Source organism: Rhinatrema bivittatum, chromosome 19 (genome assembly GCF_901001135.1).
Source record: "Rhinatrema bivittatum chromosome 19, aRhiBiv1.1, whole genome shotgun sequence".
Taxonomy (NCBI): Eukaryota; Metazoa; Chordata; class Amphibia; order Gymnophiona; family Rhinatrematidae; genus Rhinatrema; species Rhinatrema bivittatum.
This window is the reverse complement of record NC_042633.1, coordinates 24,079,437-24,100,230: the sequence shown is the minus strand read 5'-3', so window position 1 is coordinate 24,100,230 and position 20,794 is coordinate 24,079,437. Positions and strand designations below refer to the sequence as shown.

Sequence of the window (20,794 nt, the reverse complement as noted above, 5' to 3'; positions counted from 1 at the left end):
GTTAAGCCACCTGAGAGGAGTGCTACATCAGGGACCCATCTTGTCGGAGTGGACAGTTCACTTCTGTCTAGTGGCTTGGCTTTTGAGAGGTGACATTTCCGCTGGAAAGGATATTCCGAGCCAGTGATTACTACTCTTCCTCAGACTAGAAGATCCTCCACTTCTTTGGCATATATATCAGAGTCTGGAAAATGTTTCAGTCCTGGTGTGGGGTCCATGATGCTGATCCTTTGCAAGCGAACGTTGCCCAGGTCTTGGCCTTTTTGCATTAGAACTTGTCAAAGGGTTTGGCCTATAATTCCGTCCGAGTCCAGGTAGCAGCCTTGGGTTGTTTCAGAGCGAGATTGCAGCGAAGACCCTTAGCATCTCATCCTGACGCAGTGCGTTTTCTGAAAGGAGCGAAGCATTTGTGTCCTCCAGTCGGTAGACTTTGTCTGTCCTGGAATCTTAACTTAGTCATGCGAGTACTGTGTGGTCCTCCCTTCGAACCTTTGCGAAGGGCTACTTTGAATGATCTTACCCTGAAGGCAGTGCTTCTGATTTGCTTGGCGAGACGGATTTCTGAGCTCCAAGCCTTATCATACAGAGAGCTTTTTTTTGCGAATTTCTGATGAGGGGGTCTCGTTGCGGGCGGTTCCTTCTTTTTTTGCCCAAGGTAGTGTCGTCTTTCCATCTTAGCCAGACGGTGGAGCTGCTGGAGTTCTCTCACCTGACACCTGATTCTCCCCCATTGCAAGGGAGCTTCATCTTTTGCATGTGCATCGGGTTCTCTTCAGATATCTCAAGATGACCAATGGATTTCGGTGCTCGGACCATCTTTTTGTATTATTCAGTGGACTAAGGAAGGGTTGCAAAGCGGCTAAGAGTACGATTGCAATAGTTGCAGCTTATATTAGTAAAGATTGGTCAATCCCCGAGGGATTGCGTGCACATTCTGCTAAGGCACAGGCAGCCTCCTGGGCGGATTGTCCGTTAGTGTCGCTGCAGATTTGTCGGGTGGCAACGTGGTCCTCTTTGCACACTTTTACCAGGCATTACCGTTTGGATGTCAGGACCCAAGAGGAGGGCGCTTTTGGCGAGAGTGTACTGCGTGCAGGTCTTTCAGGATCCCACCCAGGTTAGAAGGGCTTGAGTACACCCCACTTGTCTGGACTGATCTGGGGTATGAACAGGAAAGGAAAATTGGTTCTTACCTGCTAATTTTTGTTCCTGGAATACCTCAGTTCAGTCCAGAATCCCGGCCCATTATTATGCTTTTCGAAAGGCCTCTTCTTTCTGGACACTCCTGGTGATGCAGGCTTAAGTTGTGTGCTGCAGAATAATATTGTATATAGTTCTCACTTGTTTGAGACTCAAAATTCTTTTTCTTGCCCTTCGTTCAGGGGTCAGTTTGGTTGGGAGTTTGCAACTTGTGCCCCAGCACTTTTAGAGGAAGAGATCCTGGAGGTTGGGGTTAGACATCTTGGCTTGGGTACTGCAGGGGGCGCTCTCAGTTATGTAGCAGTGTCTGAAAGTTTTTGTTCTCTGTCTCCATCTGCTGGTAGGGATGCATAAACCCACTTGTCTGGACTGATCTGTGGTATTCCAGGAACGAAGATTAGCAGGTAAGAACCAATTTTCTTTTCCTCTGGAGGTTACGAACTTGGGCTACTGTCCTCCGTTCACGACCTCAGATCGTTTTTCTGCCAAGGCTGTTTCTACTCAGGGATAATTACTCAGAGCACTGGTTTTAAGTGTGCCCTCCCCCAAGGATGTGTGAAAGGCTCTCAGTTTTTCGGTTTTACTGGCAGGAAAGGTGTTGGCTTCCAAGATCCTGGAGTACCTGCAGTGCGTGACCGGGCAGAGCCCTGAGGGAGAGGAGCTCCACTCTCTCTATCACAGGCTGGATCCAGGCGAGAGTGGGGTCTCTGTGGATCTGAGGACATTTCACACTGTTATGAGCGAATGGATCGAAGAGCAACGCCAGGAGCGGTGAGTGCTTTGTCTGTCCGGGAATTCGAAGGGAACAGTTCCTGTTCATACTCCAGATCAGTCCAGACAAGTGGGTTTAGCATCCCTACCAGCAGATGGAGGCAGAGAACAAACCTTTGAGGCACTGCTACATATCCGAGAGTGCCACCTGAAGACCCTCAGTATTTCTCTGTCTCCAGCAGATGGTAGAGGTGCAGTCCTGCAGTCTGTTAAAAAAAAAATAGCAAGAAAAGAAGACAGGATTTGATGCAGTGCTTCCTGAGGTGTCAGGTACCTTTGTGGACCCTCCCGCAGGTGGAGCCGGGCGAGCAGGGGGTTGACTATCCCCATCTGGCTTTAGCCCGCTACTTTCGGAGGGTCTGATAGCCAGGGGACTGGCTCCTTCGTTCTCTCCGAGGTCTTCTCCTTCAAGCCGCCTTCCTCCTGGCAGGAAAGTATCACTGCTTCTTGAGTAATTAAGTTTAAAAAAAAAAAAAAGTAGTTGTTAGAAAGAGGAGCTTCGGTCGGGGCAGCTGGGTGCAGGGGCTGTTTGTTCTTCAGCGGGAGCTGCCGGCGCTGGAAGGAGGGAGATTTTGAGCTGCTGTGGCCGCTGGGGGATCCCGGGGGCTGACAGGCAGGTTGCTCAGGCACGTTTTTCTTCTCCGCGCACTGAGTCGGGCCTGTGCAGGCACGCGGCTCTGAGGTCAGACCATGTGCTCAGCCTGTGTGCGAGCACCTGAGCAGGGTTTTTTCTTCCACTAGGCCGCTGATTCTCTAGGGGATTCCAGGAGGCTGACAGGCTAATTGTTTAGGCGCAATTCTGTTGGGCCTGTGCAGACGTGCGGCTCTGAGGGCAGACCACGTGCAAGCACGGGAGCGGGGTTTGTCTTCCACTAGGCCACCACTTCTCTTCTTTGTTTAATGGCGCCGAAGCCACCCATGGCAGCCTGTAATGCGTGCGGGTTGTGGTCCATGCAGCTGAATGAGGTGTCCCTGTGTTCCAGTTGTGGCGGAGGGGGTGAGGGAGCCTCCGCAAATGGGGCCCCGGACAAGAGGGACACCAAATCTTCGGGGCCCGTGGCAGTGGTTCCGGGGGTACTGGAAGGGTTAGCCGTGTCCTCTGAGGGTCGCAGGCAGAAGACTGCAATCTCCAAGGCGCCCAGGGATTCTTCTCCAGCTCTTTTTCCCAAGAGACCGTCGGCAGCATGGGACCTTAGCATGGGAAGCAAGTCAGACGGGAGCGACCTCAATGAGGACAACAAGGATCCATAGGAGTTTTCACCGGATTTTGTTCTACTCCTGCATAAGGCCTTTCTGGCATGGAAGGGAGCAGGAGGAAAGCGTTTCAGGGAATGACAGCCGCGAGGTCCTTCCAAGAGACCTAGGGAGATCTTGTCGAGAGGTTCTGGGGGTTTCTCATGCGTCTGAGCCTGGGGCATGGTTTGGGAACAGAGTGTGATCCAAGGAATTTGGATGGCTCGGATGATCCTCAGGAAAATCCTGCAAGTGCCCCTATAGGGGGTGATCCCAGCGGGGTGGATCCTGATGCTGACCTGGATGCAGATCCAGATAAGGATGACCTTGATCCAGACAAGATGCTGGTGTCAGAGGGAGATGACCCAAGAGTCATCTGCCTGTTTAGGAAAGAGGAGCTACATCACATGAAGCCTCAGGTTTTGGAGGAATTGGGCATCGAGGTCACTCAAGAGGATTCAGACAATGAGGGAGTAATCCAATCCTGGCGGGACTGAGGGATCCTCCTAGTGCCTTTCCCATTGCCTAAGAAGATTAAAAAATTGGTTAATCGGGAATGGGATTCCCCGGAGGCAGGTTTTAAAGTGGGCAGGGCAATGGCGAAGCTATACCCGTTGATGGAAGAGATCTTAAGACCTGTTGAAGCTGCCGAAGGTGGATGCGGCGGTCTCCGCCGTCACCAAGAAAACAGCTATTCCAGTGGCGGGTTCAGCTGCTCTGATGAATGTTGAGGATCGGAGACTGGAGGTGCAGTTAAAATAGATGTTTGAGGTCTCTGCCTTGAGTCTCTGGCGGTGATCTATGGCAGTCTGATGCAGAGAGCCTGCTTATGCTGGGTTCAGAAGGCTAAAGAGCAGAGTTCTACTCAACCCAGCAGCTCCATGCAGTTGGCGTGCTTGGAAGCTGGAGTGGCTTATATGGTGGATGCGCTATATGATTTAGCGTGTATGTCTGCAAGAAGCATGGTTTCGGCAGTGGTGGCTCGCAGACTGTTGTGGTTATGAAATTGGTTAGCGGACACATGGTCCAAGTCCCAGCTGTGTAGACTCACCTTCAAAGGGAAACTTCTGTTTGGGGAGGATCTGGACCAGCTGATGAAGAGCTTAGGAGAGTTGAAAGGGAATAGGTTGCCCAAGAAGAATTGTGGCAAGAAGAATTTCACGGCCCGTTCCCGGGACACGTGACGTTTTCGTTCAGGCAAGAGTTTCTCGTCATTTGGACAGAAGCAGTCTTCGGAAAGACAACTGCCCTTTCAGGGTTCCCGAAGATCCTCCAGAGACTTCGCTGGTCAGGGGACCAGGGGAGGAAAGTCAGCGCAATGAAGCCAGAGTGGTCCATTCTTCTGTGGAAGCTGTGGGGGGAAGATTAGCCCGCTATTATAGAGAGAGGTCCTAAGTGACCACTGGTCCTAGGACCACTGATACCCAAAGTCTGGGAATATTTGCAGGTTCTGGGTTCCATGGCATCCACATTGTGTTTGGTTCCATGGGCCTTTGCTCACATGCGACACTTACAGAAGGTGCTCTTGTCCAGGTGGAATCTGTTGTCCGAACAGCATCAACTGCCTTTACCGCTACAGGGGGAGTCCAGGTCCAGTCTCTCGTGGTGGCTGTTGCACCGCAACTTGGAGAAGTGAATGGATCTGGAATCTCCGTACTGGTAGTGTTTACTACTGACACCAGCCTCAAGGGTTGGGGGGCGGTCTGTCAGGGACGGTTGGCTCAAAGTCTGTGGATCCCAGCGCAGGTGGCCTGGTCGATCAACCACCTGGAAACAAGGGCGGTTCGCAGAGTCTTGGAGGTGTTCCTGCCTTGGATCAAGGCTCGGATGGTGAGAATCTTTTCCAAGAATGCGACGATGGTGGTGTACATCAATCGTCAAGGAGGCTCAGCATCTCTTTGCGTGGGCAGAGCTTTTCCTCAAGGGAACTGCAGCGTCTAACGTCACGGGAGTGGACAGTGTGCAAGCAGACTTCCTCAGCAGGCAACAGTTTGATCCAGGGGAAGGAGTTGTCCCCAGAAGCGACAGGTGGGGCGACCCCCAGGTAGACCTCATGGCCACATCTCACAATGCCAAAGTGGCCTGATTCTTCACTCTCATACGAGAAGCCGGGTCGGTGGGAACAGATGCGCTAGTGTGCCCGTGGCCGAGAGAGTTCGGCTGTATGTATTCCCTCCCTGGCCTCTCATCGGACATGTCTTGTGGCACATAGAGACGCATTCAGGGAGAGTGGTTCTGGTAGTGCTGAAGTGGCCACTCTGACTGTGGTTCATAGATCTGGTGTGTCTAGTGATGGAAGGGCCTCAAAAATTGGCCCATCTCCCAGGGGTTCTTCGTCAAGGGCCCATATTCTCGGATCAGGAGGATCACTTTTGTTTCGCAGTTTGGCTTTTCAGAGGCGGCAATTGCAACTAAAACGATATTCAGAGTTGGTTATTTCCACCCTGCTCCAGGCTCGAAGGCCTTCTACTTATCTGGTTTATGTCAGGGTCTGGGAGGTTTTTTGTTTTTTTAATTTTTTATTTATAGAATTTTCAAATTTACTACAAAGAAAACTGATTACAAGCATCCAAACTGATATAACATTTAGAGGTAAACTAATACATCAGTTAACTTCTATAACCAAAGAAAAATTTTAGTGAAACCTCTTAATCATGAGCTTAATAATCAGAAACCAAAATTTCAGAATGCGATAATAATGCAACATTACTGCCCTTTCTCTATTCTAGTACTGGTTCATCAGCAAGGAAACTTTTAAGATGCTCTGGATCTACATATTGAAAATTTTTCCCCTCCAATTTTATAACACATCTGCAGGGGTACTTCAAAAGGAAAAAAAAACCAACCCATATCTATTACTTCTTGTCTCAATTGCAGGAATTTCTTCCTGCGTAGCTGCGTACGTTTTACTAAATCATGGAAAATCCAAATTCTTTGACCATAAAACAATTTCTGTCTATTACGGAAAAAGAATTTCATTACATTGTCTTTATCTGTTGAAAGCGCAAATTGAATCAAAAGTATACCTCTATTTTTAACTTCAAGGTCCTCATGGGACTTTTGTAACAAATCAGAGATGTTTAAGGAATTATCTTCCTCTACATTCTTATATTCTGCTCCCTCTCCTTGTTGAGCTGATTGAAATTGCTCTTGTCCACTTTTTCAATTACCCACATGAAAAGTCTTATAATAACAGGTAAACATTTTTCAGGAATATTTAGAACTTGTGTAATGTAATTCTTAAATAATTCCATTGGATTTATTTGTTTTATAATAGGAAAATTAATAGCTCTTAGATTCAAAGGTCTAATTGAGTTTTCTAGATTTTTGAGGGAGGTTTTTGAGTCTTGGTGTTTGGAGCAGCGGTTGGATCTGCTAGGTGTGGACATTCCTCACATTTTGGCCTTTTTGCAACAGGGGTTATCAAACGGCTTGGCCTATAACTCGCTTCGCATGCAGGTGTCAGCCTTGGGTTGCCTTAGGGGCAAGATGCAGGGAGCGCCTTGGCTTCTCACCCTCTCATTCGTTTTCTGAAGGGCGTTAAGCATTTGCGTCCTGCAGTGCATAAGGTCTGCCCGGATTGGAGTCTTAATTTGGGTCTGAAAGTGCTCTATGGGCCTCTGTTTAAGCCCATGCGAGGAGCTTCGCTAAAGGACCTCACCTTGAAGACAGTGTTTTTGGTGGCCATTTGTTTGGCCAGACGGATTACGGACCTACAGGCTTTATCCTGCAGAAATCCATTACTGCGTATTTCCAATCATGGGGGTTTCGCTGCGTACAATTCCATCCTTCTTACCAAAGTTAATAAGACTGTTGAGCTGCCGGCCTTTCCAGAGTGGTCTCGGGATTCGCCGCGGTCTAAGGAACTTCATCTTTTGGATGTACACCGGGTTCTGTTATGGTATCTCAAAGTCACTAACAGTTTTCGACGATTGGATCATCTCTTTGTGTTGTTCGGTGGAGCAAAGAAAGGAGCCACGATTTCATGTTGGCTAAAAGAGACCATTTGTTCAGCTTATATTTGCAGATGTGGAGAAGCGCCGTCAGGTCTGCGTGCACCTTCTACAAGAGCACAAGCTGCCTCCTGGGCGGAGTGTCAGTTAGTTTCGCCTCAGGAGATATGCAGAGCCACAATTTGGTCTTCGCTCTGTACTTTCACCAGACATTACCGTTTGGATGTTTGGGCGCCCAATGTAGGGAAGCTTTGGTACATCCCAGGAGTCTGGACTGATCTGGGTATGAACAGGAAAGGAAAATTGGCTCTTACCTTCTGATTTTCGTTCCCGGAATACCACAGATCAGTCCAGAGACCCACCCCTTCGATGCCGAAAGACTGAATTTCCTGTTTATATTCTCAGAGTGTATCTGCAAATAGTAAATAGGTTAAGCGGTTATTGGTCCTTGCGAGGAAGTGGGGGGCTCCAGTTAAGGAGGGCTCCAACCCTGAGTTAACTGTTTGCCCTGGTTGAGGGATCAATTTTGGCTACACATTGGCTTGGGTACAAGTCAATACTGTGGCACTCTCAGTTATGCAGCAATGCCTCAAGGTTTTGCTCTCTGTCTCCATCTGCTGGTAGGGAGGCATAAACCCACTGGTCTGGACTGAACAAAAATTAGCAGGTAAGAACCAATTTTCCTTTCTGGTGGGGGGAGAAGGGGGTGGGAGAACAGGGAGTCTGGAACCCCTCCCCCCCCCAAAAAAAAATTCACAAACTGATTTCCCTTTGTTTTCTGTATTTTGATGAAATAGTTTAATCAAGTTGTAAATTTGGAATGCAAAGAAGGGCTGAAATTCCTGGAAGTGTTGATTTCTGCTCAGCCTTACTGACGTGATAACCCCCCCCCCCCCTTTCGCAAGAGCACTGTGACTGCGAGAGCAGAGCCCCCAGAAAATATTCAGTTTAAAACAAAACTAATTTGGGAAGGCTTTCCCCTGCACACAATGCCGTTCTGGGCTTTCTACTTGAGATGTACACCCAGGCCAGCTGCTCCCATGGGTGCCCAAGGGTGAGAAGCACCAAGGACGGGGGGGGGGGGGGGGGTGCTTACGCATCCCGGCCGAACGCCAGCATGATCAAGGCTCATCTCTGCTTTATCCAGGGCCTACGAGGGGGCAAAGGACAGAGACGGCGTCACGGAAAACGCTGGACTGCCGCGGCCTGGTAAGGTCCTGTACCGTTACAAGGAGCCAAGGCGGGCTGTGTCTCGTTAACACTAGTCATCCGTCCTCTGACTTCCCCAGAGGCTAATTAAGCAAGAAGAGCCAGGGCTGCTGTTGTGTATTAATCAGCAGTGTCTGCGTGTCTTCAGAGGACTGCACACCGGCGGGTCACCGAGTACACTCTGGCTTGAATTACTTAAAAAAAACAAAACAAAACACAGACATGAAACAGTCCAAAAAAAACCCCACAATTATAACTGCTCTGGAAACACAGTGAGGCCAAGAAGCACTTTGGGGCACGCTGGCATAAGGCTTGAATGGTGCATTCTGTGCTGATTTGTCTTTCCTCGCCCCCTGTCTTGTTACAACGAGAGGCTTCTTAGAGAAAACCCTAAGGCCCCGTTTGACTGCTCCTTGTTATACAATAAGGCATAGGGGAAGATTCTGGCCATCCCCGTTTCTCTTTTGTAGGGAATGGGTCGGTTTCTGGTCCTGCGCAGCTGGAGGGCTACGGCGGCGATATTCCGAAATTCAGCTTGTAAGTACCACCCTCGGCCTTCCTGTCTCTCCCCACCGCCCACTAGAGATGTGAATCGGAACTGGAATCCGAACCGATTCTGGTTCCCGATTCACATCTCTCCCGCCCACAGCTTTCCTTCCACAGCTCTTCCCATCATCTACCTCCCTTTTCTCCCTGGTTTTCGGGGGGAGGTTGGGGGGGTGTCTTTCAGAGGGGAGGCCGTGGACCTCATGAGCCGGATTAAAGACTTGGAGCATGCCAACAGAAAGCTGGTGACCGAAAACGCCAAGCTGCAACGAAGCGTCGAAGTGTCAGAGGAGGCCAGTGCCCGCGTCACCGAGGAGATCGGCCACCTGAGGAGCAAGCTGCGCATGTGAGGCCCCGGGGAGGCTGGCGAGAGAGGGGGGGGGGGGGTTTCCCTCTGTCTGAGGTGCCACCATTAGTGGAAGGGTACTGGGATCGCCAGGATGGTTCCCGTGTGGGCAAGTATTGGAAAGGTCTGCGTTCAGCGCCCAAGAGATTCGGGAGGACAGAGGAGGGGGCAGTAGCAGGTTCCCCCTCACAATTTCAGTGCTCCCCCCCCCCCCTTCTTTCCTCTGCAGTTCCCAGCAGGCACTGCAGCATGCCAAGTCTACAGCCAGCGAGCTGGAAGAGCTGAAGACGGTGGTGAAGACCCTGGAGGAGGAGAACTGCCAGCTTCAGGCTCAGAGTCGGCTGCTGGTAGGTTCACTGGATACAAAAGCAGGGGGGGCCTTTGGCGTTGGAAGGGTCACGTCCTCACGTTATGTAATCTGCTCTGTTTCGCCCAGCATTCTTAACCCGCCAATGAGAAGCTCCCCCAAGTCCCCTTCCTGAGGTAAAACCAGCCTTCTGTGTTTCTCGGCAGGAGAAGGCGCAGCAGTGCCTTAGTAGCCAGGCGCATAATCTGCAGGAGGAGGTGAGATCCGACAGGCCTTCTGGCAGAGGGAGGGGGGGCTGTGGGAGGGGAATGGGCTCATCGCTTGCTGGCAGCTGGAGAAGGGATCCTGGGGTGCCTTTGAGCGGGCTCATAAAAAGTGCCAGTGGCTTACTTAAGGGTCAGACTGTGCGAATTAAAGCCCTATGCCGAACCTGTCCCCAAAGTCAAAATTGCCCAGCTCACGTCCTCCTTGGAGGAGAGAGGGGAGCTCACCTATGGAAACTTTCCTTTACAAAATTGCACCATGTGCCTTCCTGGATTTTATGTTCGATCTCCCAGCCCATTAGTTCAAGCAGACAGAACGCTTTGCATCCGTCATCCTGTTCCACAGGGGGGGGGGGGGGGGGGGTGTGACGGGGCCTTGCCATATGCTGATCCCCCCATGCTGGGGGTGCTGAGATTGGATTCGGTTAGGCCATCCTCAGTTGTCTGGGTGGGGGGGACGTTGGCCGGCTGGAGGTCCCCCTTGTTGCATGCCCAACGTAATGCCGAGGCTGCGGCTGTTTTCCAGAACGAGAAGCTGCTGGCGGAGAGAGAGTGGACGAGGGGTAAGCTCGACGAGCTGGCTGCGGAAACCGTGGAGCTGCAGGTACGGGCCCCCTGTCCTCTGCGCCCGCCTCTTCCTGCAGAACTCTCTCTCTCAGGCGGGAAGGAAAAAAAAAAAAAAAAAAGCCGAAAACGATCTGCTGGTGTGGAAACGAACCCACTCTTCCAAAGCTGGAATGCCTTTGGGCTTTTGATTTATTTACCTGCCTCACGGCTATGAACTCCTTAGCTTTACACAGGCTCAATAAGCACAAGACATTCTGTCAGCAAAATTAAGCACCTGGCATTGAGGCATTCTATCGTCCTGATCTGTTCGAACAATATCGGAGTAGGATCTGAGGCACCAGCGAGGACTGGCTGACTCTTCTCTCTCTTCCCTAGCACCAGCTCAGTGACTGCGAGAGCCTCCTCACCCACAAAGATGGCCTTCTCGGGCAGGTGAGCACCCCAGGGGCTGGCAGCTAGACAGCAACCAGTGTTTCAGCCTTGGGAAAGAGGTTTCCCTGTACATACCCAGATCAGTCCAGAATCCTGGGTTTTGCCTCCCTACCAGCAGATGGCGACAGAGAAAGTTTCACTGACACTGTAACATAACCCAGTGCGCAACCTGCAGTCCCCTCAGTATTTCTCTGTCTCCAGCAAGATGGTAGACTGTGCAAAACCTGCAGTTCTGCAGTCAGGAGACTTTTGGATTTATGAGCCTTCCTCCCAGGGGGTTTTTGGGTCCTAGTGGGTCCTTCACTGTCTGGTCGAGGTGGACGAGCTGGGGGGGTTGGTGATCCTTTTGTATGCTCGCTCCTTTCTTCCGTGGAGGGTAAATCTGGTGGTCCAGATCCCTCCCCTTCACGTGGATGCTGAGGCAGCTACAGGCTCAGGGCAGCTGTTTTCTTTTAGTTGGTCCCTTTTTTAATTTGGAGGAGTCTCTGGTTCTGGTAGAGGTCTTCTAACAGTTTTAATTTGCTTATGCGCAAAGCGTGTGTAGCGGGATGCTGGCTCTTGGTCCCAGTCTCCATGGATTCTTGGCCAGTCAAGAGGCCTGAGCTGTTGAGAAGCTCTTCAGGCCGATGATTTTCGTTACTGGATGTTAAATGGATCCAGGCCTAAATGTGCTGAAGGTGCAGGCAAACTTTACTTAGCCGTGTGGTAGGCTGCTGCAGCGGTTCTTTTCTCATGTGCGTAGGTGTGTGCGCGCATTCTCACCGTGTGGCGGTTGCATGTCTGGGACCTGTGCGCGTAAGGCCACAGCCTAGATTTCAGCATGTACGTCTGCAACCTAAACTTGAGCGCGTATTTGCACAGGTACTTGAGAGGAGGGCAGAGTGGCAAAATCAGTTGGCGCAGGGCCAGTGGTTGAAACAGGAGGCCTCATGGCCTATCAATCGGTTAAAGACAAGAGCGGTGCATTTCACGTTGCTTGCCTGTCTGCCAAGATTACGCGGCCTTCCAGTGCGGATCCTATCAGACAATGTGAAGAAGGTGCACTACATCAACCATCCAAGATGGAACCAAGAATCAGGCAGTGGCTCAAGAGGCCCGGTAGTTGATTCTCTGGGCAGAACAGCACTTGGACGGGCTGGCAGTGTCTCATATCGCCAGAGTGAACTACGTTCAGGCAGATTTTATCAGTCAGAGAAAGCTAGACCCCAGGGAATGGGTGCTGTTGGAGGCAGTGATGTGGCTCATTCACGGAAGATGGGGATATCCAGACCAAAGAGAACACCAAAGCATTGTGGTTTTACAGCTGCTGAATAGAACACAGTATGGAAGGAATCGGAGCTCTGGTGCTGGCGTGGACTCGAGGGATTCTTCTTTGTCTTCCCTCCCGTGGCCTCTGGTGGACGAGGGATTACGGCGGATAGAGAAACATCCAGGCAACGTGATCCGGGTAGCTCCAAAGTGGCCACATCGAGCATGCTTTCCAGATGTGATCAAATTGGCCATAGACGGTTCCCTGAGGTTCAGACATCGGTCAACTGTTTTCTACCAGGGTCCAATATTTTTGGGTCAGGCGGATCACTTCTGCCTCGCGGCTTTGCTTCTGAGAGGAGACAACTGAGATGGAGAGGATATTCTGAAGCGCTTATTTCCACCTTCTACATCCTTGACGTACGTGCGAATTTGGAGGATCGTCGAGTCCTGGTCTGCTGTTGACGGAGTGCAGCCTCAGTCTGTTCAGGCTATGGTGTTGCATATTTTGGCTTTTCTACAGAAAGGTTCTTGTCAAGGGACTGGCCTTTAACTCTCTGCTAGCAACATTGGGTTATCTCTGGGGTAAGGTGCAAGGGTATCCTCTGTCCTTTCATCTGGATGTTCTGTGGTTCCTTCAGGGAGTTAAGAAAGGAAAATTGGTTTTTACCTGCTAACTTTCATTCCTGGAATACCACAGATCAGTCCAGATGAGTGGATTTATGCATCCCTACCAGCAGATGGAGTCAGAGAACAAAACATTTTGAGGCACTGCTAATTAACCGAGAGTGCCACCTGCAGTCCCTCAGTATTGACCTGTACCCAAGCCAAGATGTGTAACTCCAAACCACCATGATCTCTTCCTTGAAAAGAGCTGGGGAACAAGTTGGAACTCCCAACCAAAAGTGACCTCTAAACTATGGTCAGGAAAGAAAATGTTTTTAAATCTCAAAACTGCAAGAACTATATACAATTATCTTCTGCAGAACAAAAATAAATTCTGCATCACCAGAAGCATCCAGAATCAGGAGAGGTTGTTCTAAAAATGAATCATAATCAGAATGGGCCAGGAGTCTGGACTGATCTGTGGTATTCCAGGAATGAAAATTAACAGGCAAGAACCAATTTTCCTTTCTTGTTCATACCCAGATCAGTCCAGACAAGTGGGTTGTACCCAAGCCCCATTACACTGGGTGGGATCCTGAAAGACCTGCACGCAGTACACTTTCCCCATAGGCACCCTTCCTCTGGGGCCCTAACATCCAATCGGTAATGTTTAGTGAAAGTGTGCTAAGAGGACCAAGTTGCTGCCAGACAAATCTCCTGTGGCGACACCAACTAATACTCCGCCTAGGAGGCTCCCTGAGCCCTGGTGGATTGCGCCCGCAAACCTTCAGGGATCGTCCGACCTTTACAAATATAGGCTGAAACAATCGCCTCCTTCAGCCAATGAGAAATCGTACTCTTAGTCGCCTTACTACCCTTCCTTGGTCAACTGAATAACACAGAAAGGTGGTCAGAAGTCCGAAATTCATTAGTCACCTTGAGATATCTTAGGAGAACCTGACGCACATCCAAAAGATGAAGCTCCCTTGCTTGGGGAGAATCGGGTGTCAAATGCAAAAACTCCAGCAACTCCACAGTCTGGCTAAGATGAAAGGCTGACACCACCTTGGGCAAAAAGGAAGGAACCATCCACAACGAGATCCCATCTTTGGAAATCCGCAAAAATGGCTCCCTGAAGGATAAGGCTTGGAACTCAGAAATCCATCTCACCAAGCAAATCGCCACTAGAAACACTGCCTTCAGGATAAGATCCTTCAAAGAAGCCCTGCATAAAGGCTCGAAAGGAGGGTCACACAAGACTCGCAGAACCAAATTGAGATTCCAGGATGGACAAAGTCTACGAACTGGAGGGTACAAATGCTTTGCTCCTTTCACAAAACACACTACATCCGGAGGCAAAGCTAAAAGTCTTCCCTGTAGCCTTCCTCTAAAACAACCTAAGGCTGCCACCTGGACTCGGAAAGAACTATAGGCCAAACCTTTCGATAGCCCCTCCTGCAAAAAGGCCAAAACTTGGGCCACATTTGCCTGCAAGGGATGAGTGTCATGGGCACCACACCAGGCCTCAAACACTCTCCAAACTCTGATATATGCCAAAGAAGTGGAGGATCTCCTAGCCTGAAGCAGAGTAGAAATCACCGACTCAGAATACCAATTCAGACAGAAACATCACCTTTCAAAAGCCAAGCCGCCAAACAGAAGCGATCCACCTGTTCCAACAAGATGGGTCCTGACGCAGCAGACCCTCCACATGGCTTAAGCAAATAGTTGATTTGACCAGGACGCTTCCACCGGGAAGCAATGCTCTTGGGCCGCTGATCCTTGACACACCGCTCCCCAACCGCTGAGACTGGCATCCGTGATCACTACCACCCAGTCCGGAACCTCCAGATCCACTCCCTTCTCCAAACTTGACCGCGATAGCCACAAGAGACTGGACTTGGCCTGTTCCTGGAGTGGTAACGGCACTTGAATCTCCTCCAACATCAGATTCCAATGGGATAGAAGAGCTTTCTGTAAGGGACGCATGTGCACAAAAGCCCATGTCACCAGATCTAGCTTAGAAGCCATGGACCCCAGAGCCTACAAATAATCAAAATCAAAATCAGGTTCCTTAAGATGATTCACTTGCGACTGCAACTTGAGAATCCTTTCCAGGGTGAGGTACACCTTGCCCAGCAGAGTGTTAAATCTCGCACCCAGATAGTCCAAGGACTGAGATGGGACCAGCTGACTCTTTGCTCGGTTTATCACCCAGTCTAGGGACTCCAGGCTCTCCGTCACGCACCGAATGGAGGCAAAGCACTCCACTTCCAATTTCGCCCGAATGAGCCAATCATCGAGAAAAGGATGAACCAGTATCCCCTCTCTTCTGAGGGCCACCACCACTACTACCACCATCACCTTTGTGAACGTTCTCGGCGTGAATCGCAGAAATCTCTGATGATCTGCCCTGATGGGCATATGGAGATATGCCTCTGTCAGATCGAGAGAGGCCAGGAACTCCCCCTTGCGCACCACTGCAATCACTGTTTACGTCTCCATCCGAAAACGTGGGACCCGCAATGTCGCATTGACCCTTTGCAGATCCAGAATGGGCCGAAATGAGCTCTCCTTCTTGGGAACCACGAAGTACACAGAATACCTTCCCCTGACCATACTCCCTCGAGCGGCACTGGGAGAATGACTTCTAATCGCTGCAGGCATAGCAGAGTATCCCATACTGCCGCTCGCTTGGTGGGCGAAGCGCAACAGGACATTACGAAGGCCTCCTTGAGGGGTTGAGAAAATTCTAACGCATAGCCGTCTCTTATTACTTCCAGCACCCACTGATCCGAGGTAATTCTGATCCATTCCTCGTAAAACTGGGACAACCTTCCTCCGACAGCCATGAGGGAGGAGTGGACCAGCCTGTTTTCAGTGGGCGGGCTTGGCACCTCCAGACCCCTGTCCGGAACCCTCTCTGGCCGTTCTATGGGTCCCCCAAAAGGACTGCTGCCGTCCTGAACCCTGCTTCTGTGAAAAACGGGACGAACTTCTGCTGGCACGAAATCTCCTCATCTCACGGAAGCGAGAGCGAGACGGAAAGGTCTTTTTAGTGCCCTTCTTATCCTCGGGCAACCTATTCCCCCTTACGAGTCTGCCAGATGCTTCATCAGCGTCTCCAGGTCCTCACCAAACAATAACTGCCCCTTAAAGGGAGATTAGCAAGTTGCACCTGCGACCAAACATCCGCCGACCAATTGCGTAGCCAAAGAAGCCTTCGCATGGCCACCACAGACACCATGTTCCTAGCCAAAGTGCGAAGCAAATCATAAAGGGCATCCGGGCACATAAGCCACACCCGTGGCCAGGTGAGCATCGTGGCCAGCAGCCCCAGGGGTACCTCCGGCAGACTCCTGCGCCTTCTGCACCCAGCACAAACAAGCCCTCTGCATAAGGCTGGCGCAGACTGTAGCCCTCAGGCTCAGAGCCAAGACCTCACATAGCCTCTTCAACAGGATCGCCAGCTTACGATCCTAGACATCCTTCAAAGCCGCTGACCCTGCCCCAGGAACGGTCGTCTTCTTAGTCACAGTCGATACCGCCGCATCCACCTTCGGCAGCTTCCACATCTCTAAGATGCTCTTGGTCAGGGGGTGCAACCTGGCCATAGCCCTGGCCATCTTCAATCCGGCATCCGGGAAATACCACCCCCGGTCAATCAGCTTCTTCACCTGCTTCGGCAAGGAGAACGTCCTCGGTGGTCCACGCAGACCCTGCAACACCGGGTTTACCCTCTCCATGTCGGAGTCCTCCTGCGTCACACCCTTAATCCCCAGTTCCTCCAGAACCTGAGGGATGAGCGGTCGCAATTCATCCTTGCGAAATAACCTCAAGCATCCCCTTCCGTCAAAGGGACCTCGTCCGTATCCGTGACCCAGCCCCCCGGATCCGTGCTCTGACCAGCGCCCTGGTCCACTTGCAGTTCCTGCGGATCATCGCCCGTCGGATCAGCGCTCTCGGAATCCTCGGAGGAAGTATCATCACCAAGCGAACGCTCGAGACCCAACAGGCGCAAAATGACACCCCCCCCTTCCGCGGAGGCGCCTCAGCACGAGGCCTCTTAAGGCCAACCCGGACCGGCTGAGAGGCTGGCCACTTATTCGCCAGCTCCTGCCTGGTGAGATAGGCCTCGTGCAGCAGCAAAACAAAATCCGCAGAAAAGCCACCACAGGTCGCCTGCTCCGCAGTCACCGAGTACTTTCCTGCGCTTGCTGGCGCCTCTCCACCCCCATCCGATCCCTGAACCACAGGAGAGAGTGGGGGAAGGGAATCCCTGCTTTCCACATCCAAGGCAGGGCTCCTGCCACATAGAGCTAAAATGGCCGCCTTCTCTGTGCCCCCTCCCCTCAGGGCCTCCTGCACAGGGTCTACAGCCCGAGTGCAGCCTCTGCCCCTGGGAGTCTGTGTCGAGGCTCCCTCGTCTCCAGAGACACAGTTTGGGCAGAGAAGGGCCGCATTGAGGCGAGAATGCCCCCCCCCCCCCCACACAGGCCCGACAGGATTTCCCGCTCTTAGCAGGAGTCGGCCTGGCACACGGGACTAACAATAATCTGAGGAGAAAAAATAAAGCCACCGCTGTCCGGGCACTGAACAGACAGCACAAGCCTCTCCTCCTCGCGACTCTGAGCTGATAGAGCCTCAGCAAGAGAAAAAAAAAAAATAGCCGCACTGATATCCCTGAAAGGCACCCAGCCTCCCCGGCCCCTCAAGGAAGGACAGAAGAGGATACTCTCCTGCTTCTGGGACTCCAGGACGCTTCCACAGGCCGGCTTCGGCGGGAGGCCCTCAGGGGGAGCGAGGGAACCAGGACCCCTGGCTTTCCCTCCCCCTGGAAACAAGGGCCGAGCCTGGCCGGGAATATCCAACCCCCTGCTCAACTAGAGGGATGGACCACAAAGGTACTCAACACCTCTGGGAGCTCCGGATCTTCTTTTCCCTACTCTATACTAACTTTTCTTTTTATTAAGTAACAGACTGCAGGTTTGCATCTCTGCCATCTGCTGGAGACAGAGAAATACTGAGGGACTGCAGGGGGCGCACTGGGTTATGTACAGTGTCTGTGAAACTTTCTCTGTCTCCCTCTGCTGGCAGGGAGGCAAAACCCACTTGTCTGGACTGATCTGGGTATGAACAGGAACTTGTGTCCTCAGGTGCGGAACATTTGTCCATCTTGGAATCTGAATCTAGTCCTTAGAGGATTGTGTGAGGCTGTGTTTGAACCACTAAAGAGAGCTACGGTTAAGGACTTGACTCTTAACATGGTTTTCTTGGTGGCTATTTGTTCAGTCAGGAGAATTTCATAGCTCCAGGTGCAGTCGTGTCGAGATCCCTTCCTACAGATGTCTGATTCGGGGGTATCTTTATGCAGGTGCCCTCTTTTCTGCCTGAGGTAGTCTGCCTTTCCATCTTAGTTAGACAGTGGCGTTTCCAGCTTTTCCAGATATGGATTCCTGTACACCTCATGCAGGGGAGCTTAGGCTCTTAGATGGGAGGCGTGCGTTATTGGGGTATCTAAAGGTCACTTATGATTTCCGCAGATCAAATCACCTCTTTGTAGATTGGATCACCTCTTTGTACTGTGGCGTGGTCCAAAGAAGAGAAATAAGTCATCTAAGGCTACAATAGTGTGGTGGCTGAAGGAAGCGATCGAGTCAACTTGCATTTCTAAAAGGCGCCCGCTGCTGGGGGGTTTAGGGGCTCACTGGATGTTCTCAGCGACTTCCTGCCCTGAGTCACAACAGGTGTCTCCATATGAAATTTGCAGGGTGCTAGGCCTTACCGCTTGGATGTCGGGGGCTCCCGCTTCCATGTGCTTAAGGTGAGAGTGTTCTACGAGCGGAGCTCTGCAGGTCCCACACATCCCGGGAGTCTGGACTGATCCGGGTACGTACAGGGAAAGGAAAATTGGTTCTTACCTGTTAATTTTCGTTCCTGTAGTACCACAGATCAGTCCAGACACCTGCCCATTTACTGGGGGGGGGAGAGTCTGCCACTTGTACTGTTGCTTTGCATATAGTGCGGAGTTTTTGGAGGTTTTCAGTGCTGATCACTTATGTTAAATTTGGGAAACGAGTTTTCCGTTGTCTTTTTGGGCAATTTCACCTTCTTCCAGCTCGTTTGGAGGGGAGGGAGTTTGCTTAGAAGTTTATGGTTGTTGCTGTCATCTTGGCTTGGGCGCAGGTCAATACTGAGGGACTGCAGGTGGCGCACTGGGTTATGTACAATATCCGTGAAATGTTCTCTGTCTCCCTCTGCTGGCAGGGAGGCAAAACACAGGAGTCTGGACTGATCTGGGGTACTACAGGAATGGAAATTAGCAGGTAAGAAACCATTTCCTTTCCAGTTCTCAGGCTCGTGTAAAGCTCTCAGAGCTGCTACAGTGAGGCCAGCTTTGTCCCAGGAAGACCGAGGGCCTCTCGGAGATACCTGTCCTGGGGGTGGTGACGAAGCTGAGGGCTCCAGAGAAAGAGCAGCTGACTGCACTCCCTGGAAGCGAAGGGAGCACTGGGAGAGTTAGTTACATAGAGGGGACAAGGCTTGCATCTCCTCAGGAGACAAGCAGGCCCCCAGCCATAATAGACTACCCGTGCGCGGTATCCCACAGGCCTGTAAAGCCCAGCGGTGCCCCGTGTGTGGCAGGGAGCTGGACCTCTTCGTACCAAACCATTCTGCCCGTTTCCCCATTTGTGGTTTCCTGTCCGCGTGCTCAGAGGGGTTATGCCTAAGCCAGGAGCAGATGCTTTGGGGTGTAAACGCCGTACGTTGCTTTCCCCTCAGAGCATGAGCCAGACGGAAGAGCTGAAGGAAACACTGGAAGAATACCAGGAAGTGATTCAGGTGATACGAGGCATTCCCTTAACCTCATCCCTGGCCCCTCCATGAGCATATCCTCTCCCCCACCCAGCTCCCCTTTCTCCTGGATCCCTTCTTCCCTTCCCAGGCACCCTTTACCTTTCTCTGTCCCCTGGGGCCACCCTCCCAACTCTCCCCTGGGTCTCCTCTCTCTCTCCTGGGTCTCCTCTTCCTCTCTCGTTTTCTGCTCTGCACATCCAAAGCACAAGCCGCAGCCTTACTGCCGTCTTGTTTTATTTTAGGGGGCGCGCAGATGCCGACGTGGCACCCCCAGGGGTAGTCAAGGCTGTGCAGCATGCGAGCTCATCTCCCTTGGGTTACTCAGCGGAGCTCAGGCGGGGCATCGATGCAGTAGCCGACCAAAACCCCTAATCCCCCCCCCCCCTTTTATTCCCATCTTTCTCCAGGAGCTGAAAATCGAAATTATCCAGTTACAGAAGCAGCTCTCCCAGACCTGCACAGATATACTCCCGTGCGTTGGCATGCCCGGCCGTAACAAGAAGCTAATTCAGATGGGAGCGGGGCGCTGGAGAAGCGACAGCATGGCTGCATGTGTGAATGGCCCAATGTACGAGAACAGCAGCATGGGGGGGGGGGGGGGGTCTGTGCGGGCCTAAGGAGGTCTCTCTCTAGGGCCCTTCTGGAGGGGATGCGTGAGGGTGATTCCTCCCTTCCTCCTTCTAAGGATACTCTTATTACTTGCAATGGATGGAGAAAGCCTGTCTTCCTGCTCCTCATATATTGAGTCCCCCCCCCCCGCCCCTCAGAACCCCACAAGGTATTGTCTCACATTTCCTTGTGTTGAAGGTTTCCAGAGGCAGCCTCGGCCTCCATCAGGATAGCGGTTCAGTCGCTGTGCATGGAGATAGAGGAAATCCAGCAGGTGAGGGGAGCGGGCAGCTGGTGGGCACCCCCACCCGATGTGTACGAGCCGGCTCACAGGGAGATCTACCCTTCGTAAGCACTCGCGCCGCCAGGGGGGGGGGGGGGGGGCTCTGTGTAGTACAACACCACAGGTACAAAGCCAGGGAGCATGGGAAGCACCAACGCCTCACCCCAGATCTCACAAAAAAGGGACGTGGCCTTTTGTAACGTGGATGCAGCTGGTTTGTCTTCCCCCTGTAGGTTAGGTGATTGTACAGAGCCTCTGACCCCCTCCTTCTTAGCAGGGGGTGAGCTGTGGCCGGGATGGGGAGCAGGCCAGGGAGTGGCACAACCAGAATGCTTGGCCACCTTCGAGGCTGCTCGATTTCTG

The 20,794-nt window shown here is 51.7% G+C and overlaps 1 protein-coding gene across 9 annotated transcripts in view; it reads left to right on the top strand.

Annotated features, from left to right (window-relative positions):
- Positions 1 to 20,794, top strand: part of CCDC155 (coiled-coil domain containing 155) — a 45,384-nt gene that overhangs the window by 6,064 nt on the left and 18,526 nt on the right. For 4 of the 9 annotated variants that reach the window (XR_003853610.1, XR_003853609.1, XM_029584903.1 and 1 more), the window contains exons 3-13: positions 1,791 to 1,971; positions 8,305 to 8,366; positions 8,837 to 8,903; positions 9,097 to 9,258; positions 9,488 to 9,605; positions 9,772 to 9,822; positions 10,355 to 10,432; positions 10,771 to 10,827; positions 19,465 to 19,524; positions 19,947 to 20,107; positions 20,347 to 20,422. Coding sequence is in view for 7 of the 9 variants with exons in the window: in XM_029584903.1 (XP_029440763.1) it covers positions 1,791 to 1,971; positions 8,305 to 8,366; positions 8,837 to 8,903; positions 9,097 to 9,258; positions 9,488 to 9,605; positions 9,772 to 9,822; positions 10,355 to 10,432; positions 10,771 to 10,827; positions 19,465 to 19,524; positions 19,947 to 20,107; positions 20,347 to 20,422 (1,073 nt within the window). In the remaining 2 variants the exon portion in view is untranslated. The remainder of the gene's footprint in view (positions 1 to 1,790; positions 1,972 to 8,304; positions 8,367 to 8,836; positions 8,904 to 9,096; positions 9,259 to 9,487; positions 9,606 to 9,771; positions 9,823 to 10,354; positions 10,433 to 10,770; positions 10,828 to 19,464; positions 19,525 to 19,946; positions 20,108 to 20,346; positions 20,423 to 20,794) is intronic. The other 5 variants (XM_029584897.1, XM_029584901.1, XM_029584900.1 and 2 more) reach the window with 5 other exon arrangements.